This window comes from Cricetulus griseus, chromosome 3 (assembly GCF_003668045.3).
Source record: "Cricetulus griseus strain 17A/GY chromosome 3, alternate assembly CriGri-PICRH-1.0, whole genome shotgun sequence".
Taxonomy (NCBI): domain Eukaryota; kingdom Metazoa; phylum Chordata; class Mammalia; order Rodentia; family Cricetidae; genus Cricetulus; species Cricetulus griseus.
Window position 1 is genome coordinate 160231677 of NC_048596.1, and position 16722 is coordinate 160248398.

At 52.9% G+C, this 16722-nt stretch overlaps 1 protein-coding gene and 2 non-coding genes across 4 annotated transcripts; all 3 read left to right on the forward strand.

Moving 5' to 3' along the window:
* Window positions 1-540: 540 nt before the first annotated feature.
* Window positions 541-15897, forward strand: Nanos3 (nanos C2HC-type zinc finger 3). 2 transcript variants are annotated; one of them, XR_004769246.1, is made up of 2 exons: window positions 541-770; window positions 15646-15897. XR_004769246.1 is itself a non-coding variant. In XM_035442554.1 (2 exons), exons 1-2 carry the CDS (start codon window positions 5025-5027, stop codon window positions 15791-15793), a joined length of 621 nt encoding a protein of 206 aa, XP_035298445.1. In that variant the 5' UTR covers window positions 5009-5024; the 3' UTR covers window positions 15794-15897. The 2 variants fall into 2 exon arrangements, 1 of the variants encoding a protein (XP_035298445.1); XM_035442554.1 differs by lacking the exon at window positions 541-770 and adding an exon at window positions 5009-5497.
* Window positions 10540-10619, forward strand: Mir181c (microRNA mir-181c). Its single transcript, NR_105139.1, has one exon. It is a non-coding gene; the product is annotated as a microRNA mir-181c (primary transcript).
* On the forward strand, window positions 10718-10798 carry Mir181d (microRNA mir-181d). The gene has a single exon (NR_105140.1). It is a non-coding gene; the product is annotated as a microRNA mir-181d (primary transcript).
* Window positions 15898-16722: the final 825 nt, after the last annotated feature.

Consider the following 16722-nt stretch of genomic DNA (forward strand, 5'->3'; position numbering starts at 1 on the left):
AGCCTGCTTCACATGTCAATCCCAGTTCCCTCTCCCTCCCCTCCTCCCCCAACCCCACTAGCCCCCACCCCATCCCACCAACTCTTCTTTTAAGCTTGACATTTTTAGCCCAGCTTGGTGGCACACGCCTTTAATCCCAGCATTTGGGAGGCAGAGGCAGGCAGATCTCTGTGAGTCTGAGCCAGCCTGGTCTACAGAGCGAGTGCCAAGACAGTTGGGGCTACACAGAGAAATCCTGTCTCAAACAACAACAACAACAACAACAATAAATAAATAAATAGAAAAAAGAAAATTTTGGGACAGGGTCTATTTAACCAAGTTTCCTAGGCTGGCCTGAAACTCACTTTTTAATCCAAATTGGCTTTGAACTTTGAACCCTCCTGCTTCAGCCTCCCAAGCAGCCAAAAGTCTGGGCATGTACTCGATTTTCTCTCTTGGTGCCCAAGTCTTTATATGGACAGTGCAATAGAGAAGTTCTTAGGAAACAGGCATTAACATGAAAGGGCGTAGCTACAGTAAGTCCCTGGATTCCATTCCCACCCCCACGGAAGGAAGGGAGGGAGGGAGAGAAATCCCCAAGGAAGCCAACACTGAAGTTTCCAGTGAGGGCAGGATGTGATGCAGCACCAAGGAGCCACATGAGGACAGATGGGACCCTAAGGCTTGTTTGCTAGCACTGTTGCCACGAGCCATGTGGCCACTGATTGCTTGAAATTTCTCCAAGCAGCTGGACATTTGGGAGGCTGAGGCAGGAGGATCGGGAGTTAGAGGTAAGCCTGGCTTCCACAGTAGCATACTTTCTCAAGAACACAGACACACCAAAGTGTGTAATAAAAAATGAAAATTAAAAAGCAAAACAACTTTAGTACTTTAGAAAGCATAAATTTTAGTTGATTTCCATAGCCCCACAAGTACTCTCTCAACAGCCCTGCCCCCACAGCCATGACCCCCCCTTGGTTGTTCAGTCCTCCAGACTAGGTCTTGAGCCTTCCCCACACTTGCTGTGCCTCCAGAGTTCTCAGAGCAACAGACTTCACACAACTGCCTGCTGCTTGCTTGCCCCTCTCCCAGCGATGCAGGCAAATCTCACATTTGTTCTGTTCCCTGATAATTATGGATTATGAGCTCAACAGATGCTCTTAGTGAGACAACAGAGGTGAAGACTGGAGGGTGGGGCTCCAGCTCAGTGGTAGTGCTTGTCTGTAGTTAATGAGGCCTAGGTTCAGCCCCTGGTAGTGAAAAAAGCAAACCAAACCAAAGTCCTTGCCTTGGAGCACAGCAGACAAACAGAAGGAAGAGTAGCTGAGGATAGAGTTCAGGGGCAGCCTGGGCTACAGACAAACACTCTCGAGGGCAGCAGAGAAGGATGAAGACAAAAAGGAGGAAAAGAAGGGGTAGGAAAGGGGAGAATGGAGACAGCCCAATACGCACAGCCTCACCATACAGAAAGGTGGCAGCAGCTGGTGAGGACTCAGCAGGTAGAAGAGGTTACCACCAGGCCCTGTGTCCTGAGCTCCATCCCAGGAACTCACACAGAGGAAGGAGAGAAACAACTTTTGTAAGTTGTCCTCTGAACACACACACACACACACACACACACACACACACACACACACACACACGTAAGTATGTGACCAGGCTGGTGTCAAACCCACAGAGGTTCAACTGCTTTTGTCTCCAGAGTGCTGTGGTTAAAGGAAATTGCAGAGACGGGGTTTCTCTGTGTAACAATCCTGGCTGCCCTGTAACTCACTCTGTAGACCAGGCTGGCCTCGAACTCGCAGAGATCCGCCTGCCTCTGCCTCCCAAGCACTCTTGATCAAAGGTGTGCATCACCGCCCAGCAGAAAACACAATTTTAACATCTGTGTTATTGGTACATGTGTGTAATCCCCTCTGGGCTCACTGGTACATGAGTGTAATCCCCTCTGGGCTCACTGGAAAATTAGCCAAGCCTAATAGGAGCCCCAGGTTTCACCCTGTTCAAAGTAAGCAGGTGGTGGTAGGTGAGGTAGTGCAGGCCTTCAGTCCTAGCACTAGGGGTATACAGACCCCTGGAGGAAGCAACAACTTGTGCCAAGACCCTGTCAATTTAAGGCCTGGCAGGAGGACAGAGAGAGAGGTGGTTAATAATGGAGGAAGTGAGGGCTGGTAGCGGCCAGGTGGACAGTGCCTTAATTCTGAGCAGCCGTGGGTGGTTCAAGCGCCCCCTGGTGGCCATAAAGGAACAGCAGGAGAGAGCGAGAAGACCAGGAAGGTAGCAAATGGACTTGTCCAAGAGAAATGCCTTGGGGAACCCGATGGGGGCTCATGGAAGCAGGATTCTAAATGCAGACACAGGAAACCGGAAACCGAACTTGAGAATTCGCTGCACGTTATTAAATGCTTTGGGCTCTGCAGCTGGGAGAATGAGGGTGCTGCCGTTGCTGCAGACAGCGCAGGTGGCAGAAGCTGGCTCGAGACTCCGCGACAGCCTCCTCCTAGCCCTGCGTGTCTCCGCCTGGGCCCCATAAGGATGCAAAGAAGGCAGCCGCTTCCTTCCAGGCTGACTTCTAAGTGTGCGAGCCGCATACTTTGAACACCCGTGGACGACGCCCAGAGCTGCCGACTCAGGAACTCTGGGATGCTAGAGCCCAGGGCGGCCACATCTGAGTCCCCAAGGAGACCCAAAGGAGGCGGGAATCGTGCAGGGCTCAGTCGGGAAGAGCGGGGAGTCCTCCGGACGGCCGCCCAGGCACGGGCTTGCCAGCCACCCTCAGTCTATCCTGGGCTCCTGGAGGCGAGGTGGGTGGGGGGTGTCTAACAACCGGAGCATAGAAATCCTCTCCCGGGACAGTAACCGGTTCCGGAATGCAAACGCGTCTGCCCAGGCCCAGTAAATAAACCACAGGAAGGGAAACCAGACATTCAGAAAGACGCCTCAGACTGAGCCTGGTGCAGACGTCACTTCTAGGGGTGGATTATTTCAGATGAGCTCTTTCAGCATTTTAGCAGTGGGGGGAGGGGTGTTTCCCAGATTGTGACGGGAGGTCGAGGCAGAGTCCTCGCTTGCTGTGGGAGGAAAAAGCTCACCGAAGGGCAGCCTGACCAAAAAAACTGAGGAGCACTGGAGTCTGCTGCCCCCTACAGGACACTAAACAAACAGGAGAGCCCAACCGGAAAAAGGACAGAAAAACAGACTCTCTGTGACTGCTGCCTAGGGCAAAAGGTTTGCCTCTCTGTGTCTCAGTTGAGTTGTCCTTCTATGGAGAAGACAATATCTCCTTCACTGATTTTGTGGTTTGCCTCTAAGATATCAGTCTTTGTTGCTCTGAGGGAAAATACAAAATGAAGTTGAGGAGCCGATTCCAATGTTGCTTCCCCAAACGAGAAACAGTGATAGGGATGAGTGAATGAACAGATACCATGTATTCCAAAGCCACCTCTTGCAGGTTGGGCACGGTAGCAACACCTGTAATGCCAGCACTTGGGAGTGGAGGCAGGAGAATCGTAAGTTCAAGGGCAATCTTAACTGTTACGGTGAAAGCTTCGCCCCAGCCTCGAGCATATACTCAAAGCGTCTGGAATGTTATGGTAGCAGTACGGCCCAAGACTCCCCTGCCCCCCAAACCCTGCTGGATCTCAGAAAGCCTGCCAAATGATGACTCCCTCCCCCAGAGATGCTCAAGACCATTCTTACAGGGTATTTAAACTGCCCCCAGAAAATAGACTTGTGGCTTTTCGGGCTCTCTTTCCCGTTTCATCTCTGGGGTACTGGAAGGCCATCAGGGAGCATTGTATCCATTAAATATGGGCTGTTTCATTTTGATTTGATCTGATTTGGATTGCTGCATCGGTGGAGAGGCTTATCGGGGTGTAGAAACTTTTCATTAGCTTCATGTGGGGGGCAGGAAAAGAGGCATCAACAAAGTCGACCTTGCATATGAAGGCCCAGTTACTATCAGGTGCTGGTTTTTTATGTGTTCTTTGAGAGGTGGTTTCATGTGGCTCAGGCTGGCCTCCCTCTGTAGCTAAGGATGCCCTTGATCTTCTGATTCTCCTGCCTTTACCTCCAGAATACTGTACGCCATACTTGGTTTATGCAGTGCTAGGATGAAAGCAGGGCTTCCTGGTTGCTGGGTAAACAGTCTTCCAACCTGAGCCATGTCCTGAGCCCCAAATCACTCCATACTCATTTATTTCCCTGCATATGCCTCACTCTCCACCCTGGGGGATTTTCCTGGGTCAGCTGAGACTTGTCTTTCCAAGGAGGATGTCTGAAAGGGAAGCCTATCAAGGAGAAACTGAGGCAGGAATGCAATAAGGAGTTAAAGGAAGGCAGGCAATGGCCAGGAAGACCAGGGCTGGAGCCCTACAAAGGTAAAGGCTTGAGTTTGAGGGGCTCAAAGTCTTCAGCCCTGGCACTTGGGTGGGGCATACATACAATGTCATCTGTTGGCTCAACCCCAGGCTGGTCTGACCTTCCCCCAAGCAGCTGAGGCTGTGGCAAGACTGTGTGTGGTGTGTGTGTGTGTGTGTAGATTCTGGAAAGACAGCCAGTGCTTGCTGTCTGAGTGGTGCTCAGGGAGCTGCCACTTTGGGGTTCTGCATGTGCATCTCTGGCAGACCGGAGTCCTCCGGTACCCCATATGTGCCCCATCCCAAGAGGAGCTTGCACAACCAGACTGCGTGCATGTTTTTGCCTCCATGGTCCCAGAAGCAAGTGTTAGGTACCTGGTGGCCCTGCCTGTTCTGCACCCCGAAAGGCGGAGTGTGTATTTGTATACTCATTAACTGTGTGTGCCCAGAGACTGTGTCTGCTGTTCCCTATGCACATACTCTGGTTTATTGGGTTTTGTTTGTTTTGAGACATTATAGCTCAGGTTGGTCTGAAACTCACTCTAATCCAGGCTGGCTTGAAACCGTGATACTCCTACCTCATCTTCCTGAGTTCCAGGGTTTAGAGGTGTGGACTAGGTTACCAACTGTGCCCTGGTTTTGTACCCCAAGCTTCATTTTTGTTTTCTGGGCTGTGGTTTTGTGTACATGGAGGGTGTGATCTGTGAAACTGGGCTCTGGCTGGGCATAGTCAGTTCTAAGAACATTCCGTGCTGTCCCTCCAAGTGGTGTCTGCCGCTCCCAGGTATCCCTACGTGTGTGGCCGCCACCCCCTTCGTCCGGCAGGCAGGCGTACGCCCCAAGGCCCCCGCGCACCTTCCCTGTCTGTGGCCCGCGTGCCTTTGTGCGCGCGTGCTCCCGCCGCGCCTGGAGGGCTGCATGAAGCCCGGTCCCTGCCCGCGCCCCGAGTTCCCCGCGAGCCGCAGCCTGGAGCGCGGGGGCTTGCAGGCAGCCCGGGGCGCGCACGGCCGCAGCTGGACCCACCGGCCGGCGCCGCGCGGGGCCTCGGGGGCGCGGGCGCGTGGCCGAGGGTTCGAACCGCTCGGTGCCTTCCCGCGCGGGCGGCCGGGCGGGCTCCCGGGCCCTGGCGGAGCAGAGGGCGCTGCGGCGGCGGAGACGAGGTGAGCGCGGGCCGGGCGGGGGGCGCACCTGCCGGTCACGGCCACGGCCGAGGCCTCCATTGTTCCTGGCCGTGCGGCCCGGGACGCCGCCTGCACCGGGACACGGCCGCGAGCGCCTGGGCCGAGCCGACAGGGGCGCGGGGCCGGGACGCTTTGTTCTCGGGGCACGGGGCGGGAGGCTGCCTCCGGCCGGGAGCACGGACTGCATCTGCGGGAGACAAGGTTTGCCAACTGGAACCCGCCCTCCAAAAGTGGCCGCAGAAAGGAAAGATGGCCCCGATCACTCTGCTGAGGAGCCCTAGCTTTAAAGCGACTGGGCGCTTTTCCCGGGGACCTCGCCCATGAGGGCATGCATGCTGGGGCTGGGGGCTGCAGAAACCACCTCTTTGGCTAACTGGGGGCTGAGAAAGTACCCCCATCACACTTGGGTTCCCCATCTCCTTCCCACCCATCCCCCACCGCTCACAGACGCACTTGCCAAACCAAAATTAGTCTCAAGTCATCAAAGTCCTAAAAGCCATACAGCGTGACACAGACACACACTATCCCATTAATAATCTTATATCCTAAGCACAGTCAACCACAACACCGCCACCCATGCACACACTGCACCCACAAAGGCTGTGGAAACACCCCTGCAAAGGAACAGTCACCAGTGGAAGGTGGCACAATATAGAGACACACTAGGGGTGTCCACCGTCACCTCATCACTCACATTCCCAGAATAACTGACAACCACAGGTGCAGGATGGTCCCCGTAGTAACTTGGTTTGCAAACCCACCTCCAAATAAGGACACCCCTCATATGAGTCCAAAGCAGGTCTCAGCAATCTTAAAAAGAGCCACCAGACAGAGGTATGCATGTTGACACAGATACACACAGAGACAGTCACACATAAAGCCATGACTCCTTATGGACCTGGACACGGTGGCACAAGCCTGACCTAGCCCTCGGGAGGCTGAAGGGAAAGTTCAAGGCCTGCTTAGCTACAGAAGCCGACCTGGACAATTTAGAGACTGCCTTAAAAAAAAAAAAAAAAAAAAAAAAAAAAAAAGTGGAGGCCAGGTGCGGTGGGGCACAGTTTTAATCCCAGTACTCTGGAGGCAGAGGCAGGCAGATCTCATTGAGATCCAGGCCAGCCTGGTCTATATAGTGAGTTCTAAGTCAACCAGGGATTCATTGAGAGACCCTGTCTCAAGCAAGCAAGCAAGCAAACAAACAACCCCCCTCCCCAAAATAAACAGTGATCTGGGGATGTGTTAAAGCAGTGTACTCACCTGGCAGGATGGCAAGGTCCTGGGGTTTGGTGCCCAATGTCAAAACAAACACACAAACAAAAACATGAAACTTAATCCACAGCCACCTCCACTCAGACACGGAAGACACCGATGGTTACATGCATACACAGTACACAGACCCACAGGGAAAGGACACCCGAGGCAGAGCCACATAGATATTCAACAGCTCAATATTTTGTTGTTAATCGGGACAGTGGTGGTGCATGTCTTTAATCCTAGCATTCGGGAGGCAGAGGCAGATGGACCTCTGTGAATTCAAGACCAGCCTGGTCTACAACAGCTAGTTCCAGAGTAGCCTAGGCTGTTACACAAAGAAACCCTGTCTCAAAAAACTGAAAAAAAAATTATTTTGCTATTGTTGTTACTGAGACAGGGTCTGGACTGTAACTCATTATATATAAACTAGGTTTTGCCTCCTGAGTGCTGGGATTACAGGTGTTCAACACAACACCAAGCTTTTTTTTTTTTTTTTTAAAGATATATTCTCACTGAACTCAGGCTTCTGTCAATAACTACAGAGGTGACAGGTCTCACAGCCACCATGTCCAGTAACACTTATTGAGCAGCCATTGTGTGTCAGGCAGCAGTTGGCTCTGGGGACACACCTGTGACTCAAGAGTGAATTCCCTGCCTTAACATGACTGTTATTTTAGTGGGGCTGGGCCTGGGGGATGCCATCAGCTGACAGACTACAGTCACCCAGTTACTCTAACAAACCCCAGACACCCACATACACCTGCTCACACATCGACCTGCAATTAGACTGGAGCTTGACACACCCACCTATAATAATGCTGACATCTACACATAAACAAACCCACAGGAGGGATGTACACACATTGACACCCACACCCACACACTAGTAGCTCTCGTGCACACACACCATTGAGCTTTAGTTGAGTAGCTTAGAGCAGACAACTCCCTACTAACCCATTAACAGGTGTGTAAAGTAGACAAGTAAGTTTGTGAGGACAGTCCACCTTGATGCATACCCAGCCCACCCTGCATCTTGAACTTCGTAAGCTCAGAAGAGCATCTGGAGTTCCCATCAGGCCTTTATAGCCCCCAACCCGGGAGAGGCCAGACCCCTCCCACCAGAAGCCCTGGTCTCCCAGCCAGCCAGCCTGGACTTTGGGTTTTTAGCCCACCCACTTGCCCATAGGCTGGGTAGGACACTGGAGCTCCTGTCTGAGCCCCTCCTCCCCCCATGAAAGGCCAGAGTTATCTGGGAAGCCCTGGAGAAATTTGGGAGAGAAGGACGGTACCTGCGAAGCCATGTAAGTGTGGCTAAAAAGAGGTCTAAAGCCAGCCTGGTCCATCAGTGTGATCCCAAGGAGATCGACACCTGCCTTGTCACTATACCCCCAATAATGAGCTTTCTGTTGTCCAGGTTCTACCCTTCTGCCCCGCTGACTTACACTCAGGCATTGCACACTGAACACTGCAGACCACAGGAGCACTATACAGCAGACAGCTGACCCACCCACTACTCCTTCCCCCTTGATCGGAGAGTTAACCTCATCTGGCTGGGACAGGCATTTCACCTCAACCTGACCTCTAGGAAACGAACCAGCTGCCCACCTTTTTTGCTGCTCAGAGAGAGCGTGGGTCAGGGCCCACCCAGGTCACTCCCGTACAGACCCTCCCCGCTGCGGTGGGCCCTGTACCAGAATCTGGGGTGGGGGGATGGGAGGAGACAGTTTCCCACACCCGCCATAGGGGACTTCAAAGTCAAACCTCCCGCCCAAGCACCCTAGGCCGGCAGACACGTGGCGGGAAGTATGCGATCCGCTCCCAGCCCAGGTCAGGGCTGTGAGCTCCACACACCAGGGGGCATAGCTGCCAGCAACCTCACAGACCCGCACTGGGAAGAGAGGGGACAGACACTCAGTTTCCGGAAGGGTGCAGTCAGACCCAGACAGGAGACCCCCGCTGACAAAGGGCAAGCAAGCGCAGACAGACACAGAGGGCGGGAAGCCTGCTCCACGCCTGCAGACAAAGAGCCAGGAGGGGGCGGGGCCTGGCGCCTCCGCCCCGCCCCGCCTCCCCAGACCGACTCCCTCAGGCTGGCTGTCCTGTTGGGAATACCCATAGCAGACGCCTCCCATTGCATAAGGTTTAAATTAGAGTTTCGAAGGACAAGTAAGCAGCAGAGTGGACTTCGAGAATAAAATAGGGTGGCTGCACGATGACCTGTATTGCCCAGAGTGTCTTGCAAATGTCCATTTTAGCTTTCACGAACCTCTTAAAAACTGTTTTGAACTCGCCGCGTCCCCTTCCTCAGGGGTAAGGGGGGATCTGTACAAAGCCCTTGACTGCCGCTCACCTTCCTCTTGACGCATCTAGGCCCGTACCTCTGCAGGGCCGCGAGCGAGCGTCCAAGGCAGGAGACCCGCCTTTCCCACGCCCCTTGCCTCAAATGGGGGCTGCTGACCAGGCCCGGGTGACAATGTGAGCTGTCCTGGGGACTAGGCTGAGGAAGCAGGCTAAGGGTCCAACCAGGTGGGAGCGCTTCCTGAGTCTCGCTGGCTTCAGGGGCCCCGTTTGGGTCTAAGGGTTGGGGTGGGTCTTAGAAGGAGCTTAGCTTCTAGGGGACTTCTGGGGATGCTCTGGAAGCGCATTGAGGTGCTAGGCAGGGTGAGACCTAAGCTCTCAGGTAGTTCAGTTTGGAGGCAGATCTAGCAGGACCGGCTGGCAGGAAGGTCCCTGGGACCCTGGCAGAGAACTGAATTGAGTCTGGGGTTGTGGCCTGGGGCTGCATAGGCTGGTGCCCTCCCACCCTCCCCTGGCGGGAGTTACTGGGTTTCACACAAGCTTGGTTACACTTGGTGCTCCGCATCTGTCTTGTGTGACCTCAGGAGATCCCTGAGGGTAATCACACTCCCCTCTCTGAAGTGTCAGGAGCTTAGGTAAAGCAAAGCTGGCAGTGCCAAGGGTGCAGCCCAGGGCCTTTGCCCAAGTGGGCAGATGCTCCACCAAAAGGCCTAGGGAATCTTGTTCTCTTCTCCGACCATTTAGAAGCCTTTAGACCCAGAGTGGGTGTTGGGGGAGGGGGCAGTTCAGCTTTGCTCCCCTGGGAAGGGCGGAGGTGGGCTCAGGAGGAAATTTAAGCTTAGACCATGGGAAAACAGAAAGGTCTACATTGTATTGAAGCCTTATTTATCTCACCATCCAGCTTGCTCGAGGAGCCCGCTACATTGTGTAAAGGAATTTGTTTACTTCTCGGTTGCCTCTGTGACCCTCCCAGACCATAACCTAGGCTACCAGACTTCCTAAGTGGCTAGAAATCTCCCTCCTTTGTGGTCTTTTGGCCTCACTCTCCCTAACTACTGTGTGTGTGTGTGTGGGGGGGTCTGCATCTCAGGGTTGCTTTGGAAGATTTTATTTTTATCTCACTATATAGATCTCACTAGGTCCTTACTATTAGTGCGGGCTGGTCTGGAGCTGCAACAGTCCTAAGCCTCAGAGTGTTGAGGTGTCAAGTACACACACTACTCTGGGTGCATCTCTTGAATAAAGTGCATGAGATAGGCACATCATTACCTCTGTTGCAGGGGCCACACATTTTTACCTTATGATTTTTATTTGTGCTGCTTCTCCTGCGTCTCCAAAAGGACAGATGATGCTGCATAACTGATGGCTGGCTTCATGAGTCAAAAGGACCCTGGCTTCTCCACCACCTTACACGTTCCCTACCTCTCTGGGTTACTCCCCACTCCAGTTCTCCAAGAAACTTGCCAAGGGTTTGGGGGAACATTCAACCTGTCGGTGAGTTTGGGCAGCTCAGACAAACCATCGACCGTTGAGTGGACCCCGAGGCCTGGAACTGCCGTCTACCCCATCTCCATCCCCACCTTCTAGATCTGGGAGATCCCCCACCCCCCAGCAACCTGGCATCCCCTCTCTCTGGCCACAGCGAAGGTCACAATCAACATTCATTGTTGTCGGTGGGTTGTGATGAGGAGGCCAGACCCACCGGGGGATGAATGTCACTGTGGCTGGGCCATACAACAATCTCAGGGATGAGGAGGGCAGGACCTCTTAGATACCCCCCAAATTCTTCAGCCTGTCACTTGCTCCCCTTAAGGAGATCTGGGACCTTAAAGGGCAGATTGAAATTGGGAAATTAACCTGGGAGGATTAGATGTTGGGGGGATCATAATGTGGGGCTCAGTGGGCTAAAACCATTCCTGAGGTTTCTGGAATAGGTGAATTGGTGGACCGGCTTGTGCTGGGCAGATGGGTTAGCTGGTGGACAGGAGGAGTGAAGTCTGTCCCAGCCAGTGGGGCCTCCCGACCAAGTGCCTTCTGGGATTTCAGGCTTCGACCTCCCCTGACTGCAGGCTGTGTTGGGGGTCAGAGAGCTGGCACATGCTGGGATGCAGCCTGCTTGCCTGCCTGTCTGCGCTGGAGGAGGACTCCCCTCCAACCTTGAGGCTCCTAACTGAGCTAACTGAAGGAAGAAGAGTTGGTAACTCCAATTTGTAACGAGGACAATTGAGGTGCCTATTAACGCATCAAAGCTGACACTGGCATCCCTCAGTCCCTACCTGTTATGAGGTCCCCTTGGCTGGCATACCTGTCACCTATGCTGAACATCTCTAGCCGAGGAACAAGGTTGGGCTTGCCCTTCCTCGATTTTCCAGTTCGCATATAACCCAGCCATATTTTGTTATGTGCTTTTGTTTGTTTGTTTTGCCTCATGTCCACTCTAGACTCCCAGATGTCTCTGCCTTTAACTGTATTGTCCCTTTCATCCACAGTAACCCTCCTCAATCCCTTAGGAGCAGCCGTGTCCTTATTTATTTTTGTCATTCACACTTCATGACTAAGTTCTCGGCCACTGGAGTGGGCATGAAAATCCCTTAGCAAAGCCAGAGCTTTGGGACCCGGCCCTGGTCCTCCCCCTCCCTACCACCATTCTCAGGCCCCCTTCCTAAGTACTGGGATTGCTGTTTTACTCGACCTAACAAAGGCTCAAGGCCACTTGGCCCCTTCCCCAGCCATAGGGAAGGAAGAGGAAAAAAATTAGTAAATCACCCCTCAGTTTAAGGGTTTGGCCCCCGGGGCAGAGTTCTTAGCCTCTTCACCTAGCTGGCCAGCAAGGGTTGACCTCCCACAGGGAGGGGGAGGAGACCCTGGGGAAGCCTGGGGGTTCAGTGGCTCCTGGTCTACCTCCAGCCCACACAAACACCATATACCCCCTGGGCAGGTATGTAAGGAGCCCCCAGTGACAATAAGGGACCCCCCAGAGCCTGCCTGCTCCACCCTCTCACACCCCCTCAAGGTAGAAAAGCAGCCGGAGAAGCTTGAGCTTCAGGACTGAGGGAAGCGGGAAGCAAGTCAGTGTTTCCCCTCAGTCTGCTCTGCCCAGCCATGGGAACTTTCAATCTGTGGACAGACTATCTGGGCCTGGCAAGTCTGGTTGGGGCTCTGCATGAGGAAGAGGTGCCTGATGTCAGACTGAACCCCAAACCAGAGCCCAAGCCGAGCCTGGAAAGCCAGCAAGCCAGCAAGGAGCCCTCTACAGCTCCTGAACGTTTGTGCTCATTCTGCAAGCACAATGGCGAGTCCCGTGCTATCTATCAGTCCCATGTTCTGAAGGATGAGGCAGGCCGGGTGCTGTGTCCCATCCTGAGGGATTATGTTTGTCCCCAGTGTGGGGCCACCCAGGAGCACGCCCACACTCGACGCTTCTGCCCACTCACCGGCCAGGGCTACACTTCTGTCTACTGCTACACTACCCGGAACTCTGCAGGCAAAAAGCTGACCCGGCCTGACAAGGCAAAGACACAGGATGCTGGCCACCGCTCGGGAGGAGAAACAGCAGCAGGTGTCTATGCAGGTGGTTTAGGGAATGGGTGGAAAAGGGACCCATTCTAGGCTCTTAGCTGTTTGGGGTGTTTAAGTGTGTGTGATGCCAGTATCTTGGAAACTTAAGCAACCCACTGTGTAGAGCTAAGAGCATCCTGAAAACCTTGTGTAGAGCATGGTTCGGGAGTGTGGTTTTTCCATTGCTATGTGGTCTTTCACAAGTCACTCTCCCTCTCTGAGCAGCCCAGGCATGGGGTAGTAAAAGATGTTAGGGTATAGTGTGAGCTCTGATTGGTACTTGAGGGTCAGGAGTTGTGAAGTTTGGAAACCCTTTCTGAACCCTGAAATCATTTATCATTTGCCAAATATTTTCATGTTTGTTCTGCACTGGGTGCTGGGTGGACAGGAGAGTGGCGGTTAAGACAGTGTTGAATGGGGGAGCACTTGGCTCACATGAGGGGGATCCCAGAAGGACTTCCTAGAGAAGGTATCTAATAGGAGTCTTAGTTCCTTCATTTCCACTGTGGGAGGTGGGAAGTGTGGCCTGGGCCTTCTTGGAAACTTTCATAATGTTCGGTGTGACTGGCTGGGTGTGGGTGTGCTTTGTGCGGTGGGCTAGAAATCACTGGATCTTTGAGGTGTCACTTTGGGGATTCTGGAGTTAGGGCTCATGCATAGTGCTTAGGAGTCCCTGATTTTGCTCCCCAGTCAGAACCATAAAAAGTTTGGGGTGTGATGTCAACACGATGACTCAATGGGCAAAGACTGCTCCAATCTAACACTGAAGACCCAAGTTTGATCCCTGGGATCCATGTGGTAGGAGAGAACTGGTTTCTTTCAAATTGTCTTCTGACTTCCACACCACAAACACATAGGCAAAGAGACTTCTCAGAATTCTACAGGAGCAGCAGACCAGGACCAAGGGGTCCCATAGTTGTCATGGATCTTAAGGAGCCCACTCTGAGGCAGCAAGGCAGGAGTAGGGGGACAGGCAGGAGAGACTGCAGTTGGACCCCTCAGGAACTTGCTTGGTGGGAACCTGCTTGTTTGATGTTACAGTGTGGGGCATCCCCATCTCCCCACAAATGCAGAGCACCACCCTCCAGGGCCAGGCCTAAGCACCTGAAACTAAATGGTTTTTAAAGCTTTTAGGTGTGTGGGTGGTTTGCTTGCATTTATGTCTGTACCTATGCACTTCAGAAGAGTGTGGGACTCCCTGGAACTGGTAAAATGATTAGGAGCCACCATGTGGGTGCTAGGAATTGAATCCCAGTCCTCTGGAAGAGCAGCCAGTGCTCTTAACTAAGGAGCCAGGTATCCTGGCCCTATTAAATTTTAATGGTTTCCATGCTAATGGACCCCAGGGCCAGGATTTCAGAAGCCAGCATTTCCCTACAGCTGGGCCGTGGCACCCTAGTACAGAGTGGCGTTGTATTTCCTGTTTATTTTTCTTTGTTTACCATCCATCTTATTTATTTTGGTTTTTTGAGACAGGTTTTTTCTGTGTAGCCCTGGCTATGCTGGAACTAGCTCTGTAGACCAGGCTGGCCTTGAACTCCTATGTGTGCCACAATGCCCGGCTGTTTATTTCTTACATCTTTTTCACACATACAACTTGCAATAATCAGTTCTCTTCTCCCACCATGTGGGTCTGAGGTGCAGAACTCAGATCCTCAGGCTTGGGCCACAAGCTCCCTTTTATCCACTGAGCCACTTCACCAGCCCTCAAGAGATGCAGATAATTTATTTCATGTGTATGGATGTGTGCCACCTGTGAGCAGTCAGGAAGGGGGTATGAGAAACCTTGGAACTTGGGCCACAGCTGGTTGTGAGTAGCCATATGGGTGCTGAGATCCAAGCACAGGTCCTCTGCAAAGCTGATGATTTTGATAAGCTCTTACCTGTTTTGTTTTTGTTTTTCCTTTTTTCTTAAAAATTTTATTTATTATGTATACAACATTCTGCTTCCATGTATATCTGCACACCAGAAGAGGGCACCAGATCTCATAAGGGATGGTTGTGAGCCACCATGTGGTTGCTGGGAATTGAACTCAGGACCTCTGGAAGAACAGCCAGTGCTCTTAACCGCTGAGCCATCTCTCCAGCCCCTTGTTTTTGTTGTTGTTGTTGTTTTTGTTTGTTTGTTTTTAGCTTTGAGATGTTTCCTTTTTCTTTTTGATACAGTTCTTTATTTTGTAGTTCAGGCTGTCCTGCAAAATGCTAGGATGGCAGGTGCTTGTATGTCTCATAGCTCTGCAGGCCTCAGTTTCTGTGAGACCTCAGGGAGGAAACTGAAAGTTTGTGGGTGAGGCCCTGAAGGTGACTCAGATAGTCAGCTTCACCATGGTTGGGTTGTTTGCTGGTTGTGTGCTTGTCTCCCTGGGTAGTCTGGGAGCTTCTAGGGGGTGGCAATGGCCTGGGGTGTGTCTCCCTTAACTTTGCAGTGGACTTCTGGTTAGAGGCCGATTATCTGTAGGTGAGGATCCCATTCTGTGAATTTTTTTAGTTGTTGTTGAGACTGTCTGTCTGTGTAGCTCAGGGTAGACTTGAAAGAATGTGCCTCAACTTATTGCCCAAACAGGTGTGAACCCCCGTGCCTGCCTGTTAGAGTTTTATGTTGTCGATCTGATGTGGAGATGGATCCCAGGACCTTCTGCATGCTGCACCACAGCTCTATCCCTTCCAGTGGGGTCTTAGAGGGACTCAGCCCCGAGAAGCTAACAATGAGGAGTTATAGAGATGATAGTCTCTGAATTCTAAAGGGACAGGAACACCTCCCTGGTATTGGAGGGTGTGCTCACCAGCATACTGTCACAGCAAGCTGAGCACTGCATTCTGGGTGTAAGGAATGCAAGTTCCCTTGCAGCCTGGCAGGGACACCACCTTCATTTGAGTAGCATTTCTGTGCTTTTGCTCTGGGACCCAGGATGACAATCCCAGGTGTGACCACCAGGTGGCGCAGCAACCCGGGAGGCCCTAGGAGGCCATCTGAGCCACTCATTTCAGCATTTCTCTCCTTTGCTTTCAACCTTCAGGTTCCAAAAGTGGCAGGAAGTCCTCTGGACCTTCACCCTCGGCCTACAGTCCCTCCACTACAGCCTAGGAGCTTGGAGTGGGGAGGACCATGGGGTACCCTTGCCAAGGGTCTGGACACAGGCATGCTGGAGACTGGATCTTGCTTAAAACCCTGAGGCTGGCCACAGTTGGAGATCGCCAGCCCTTCCCCCACCCTAGTCCTGCTTGTGTTGTTGCATCAGCACCCAATAAATGGTGAGGAGTGGAGCCTAGTCTTGGGACAAGGTGGTTTGAATCTGGCTGGCAGGGACACCTTACTCTACACACCACATCCTCATTCTCTGTCACCTCCCACCTGACAAACTGCTCTTTGAATCTTGGGACCACCTTGGGGAGTGGACTCAGGAGCATGAGGGCAGCTGTGAGGTTTTTAAACTTGCAGCACCCAGTGCATATCCAGGGCCTCCTGTTGCACTGAAGGTGCACAGGACTTGGGGGGCAGACTGGCACAAATACGGTGACAGGCTTGGTTGGGTTGGGGGCTAAGCTCTGGATCATCACACCTTTGTCTCCTTCAGCCCCACAAGTGGTGTGGGTGTGCTGCGGACAGCAGTGCCTGGATTCATCTAACTGGCCTGAGGCTTCACCCTCAGCCCATATTCTTCTGGGGCTAAGGCCAGGGAGGAGGGAAGGAAGTGACTGAAGGAGGGCTCCTTAGTTGCCTGGGGCCTGTGAGTGGTACTGGGGCGGCAGCAAGTCCTGGTATAACTCAAAGCACCAACCACAGTCTGAGCCCAGAGATGGGTGGGGCTAGGCAGAGTTAGGGACAGCTGTCCCCTCAGTCATAACCCTGCCTGTCTCAGCTCATACAGTGGGTTCCCCTATGGGAGGCTGAGTGGGTAGGCCCTGCCTCTGCTGTGAGAGTTGAGGCCTGAGCCAACCTAGGCATGTATTTCTGCAAACAGGTTACTGCCTGTGGCACAGTTGAACCCTGTCATGTCCAGAGGCAAGGGTGGGGTGGGGTGGGTGATCAGTGTTCATTCCTAGGCAGTAAGGCAGGAATCTCAGCCTGCCGGGAACTTGGCTGTGACAGCTTC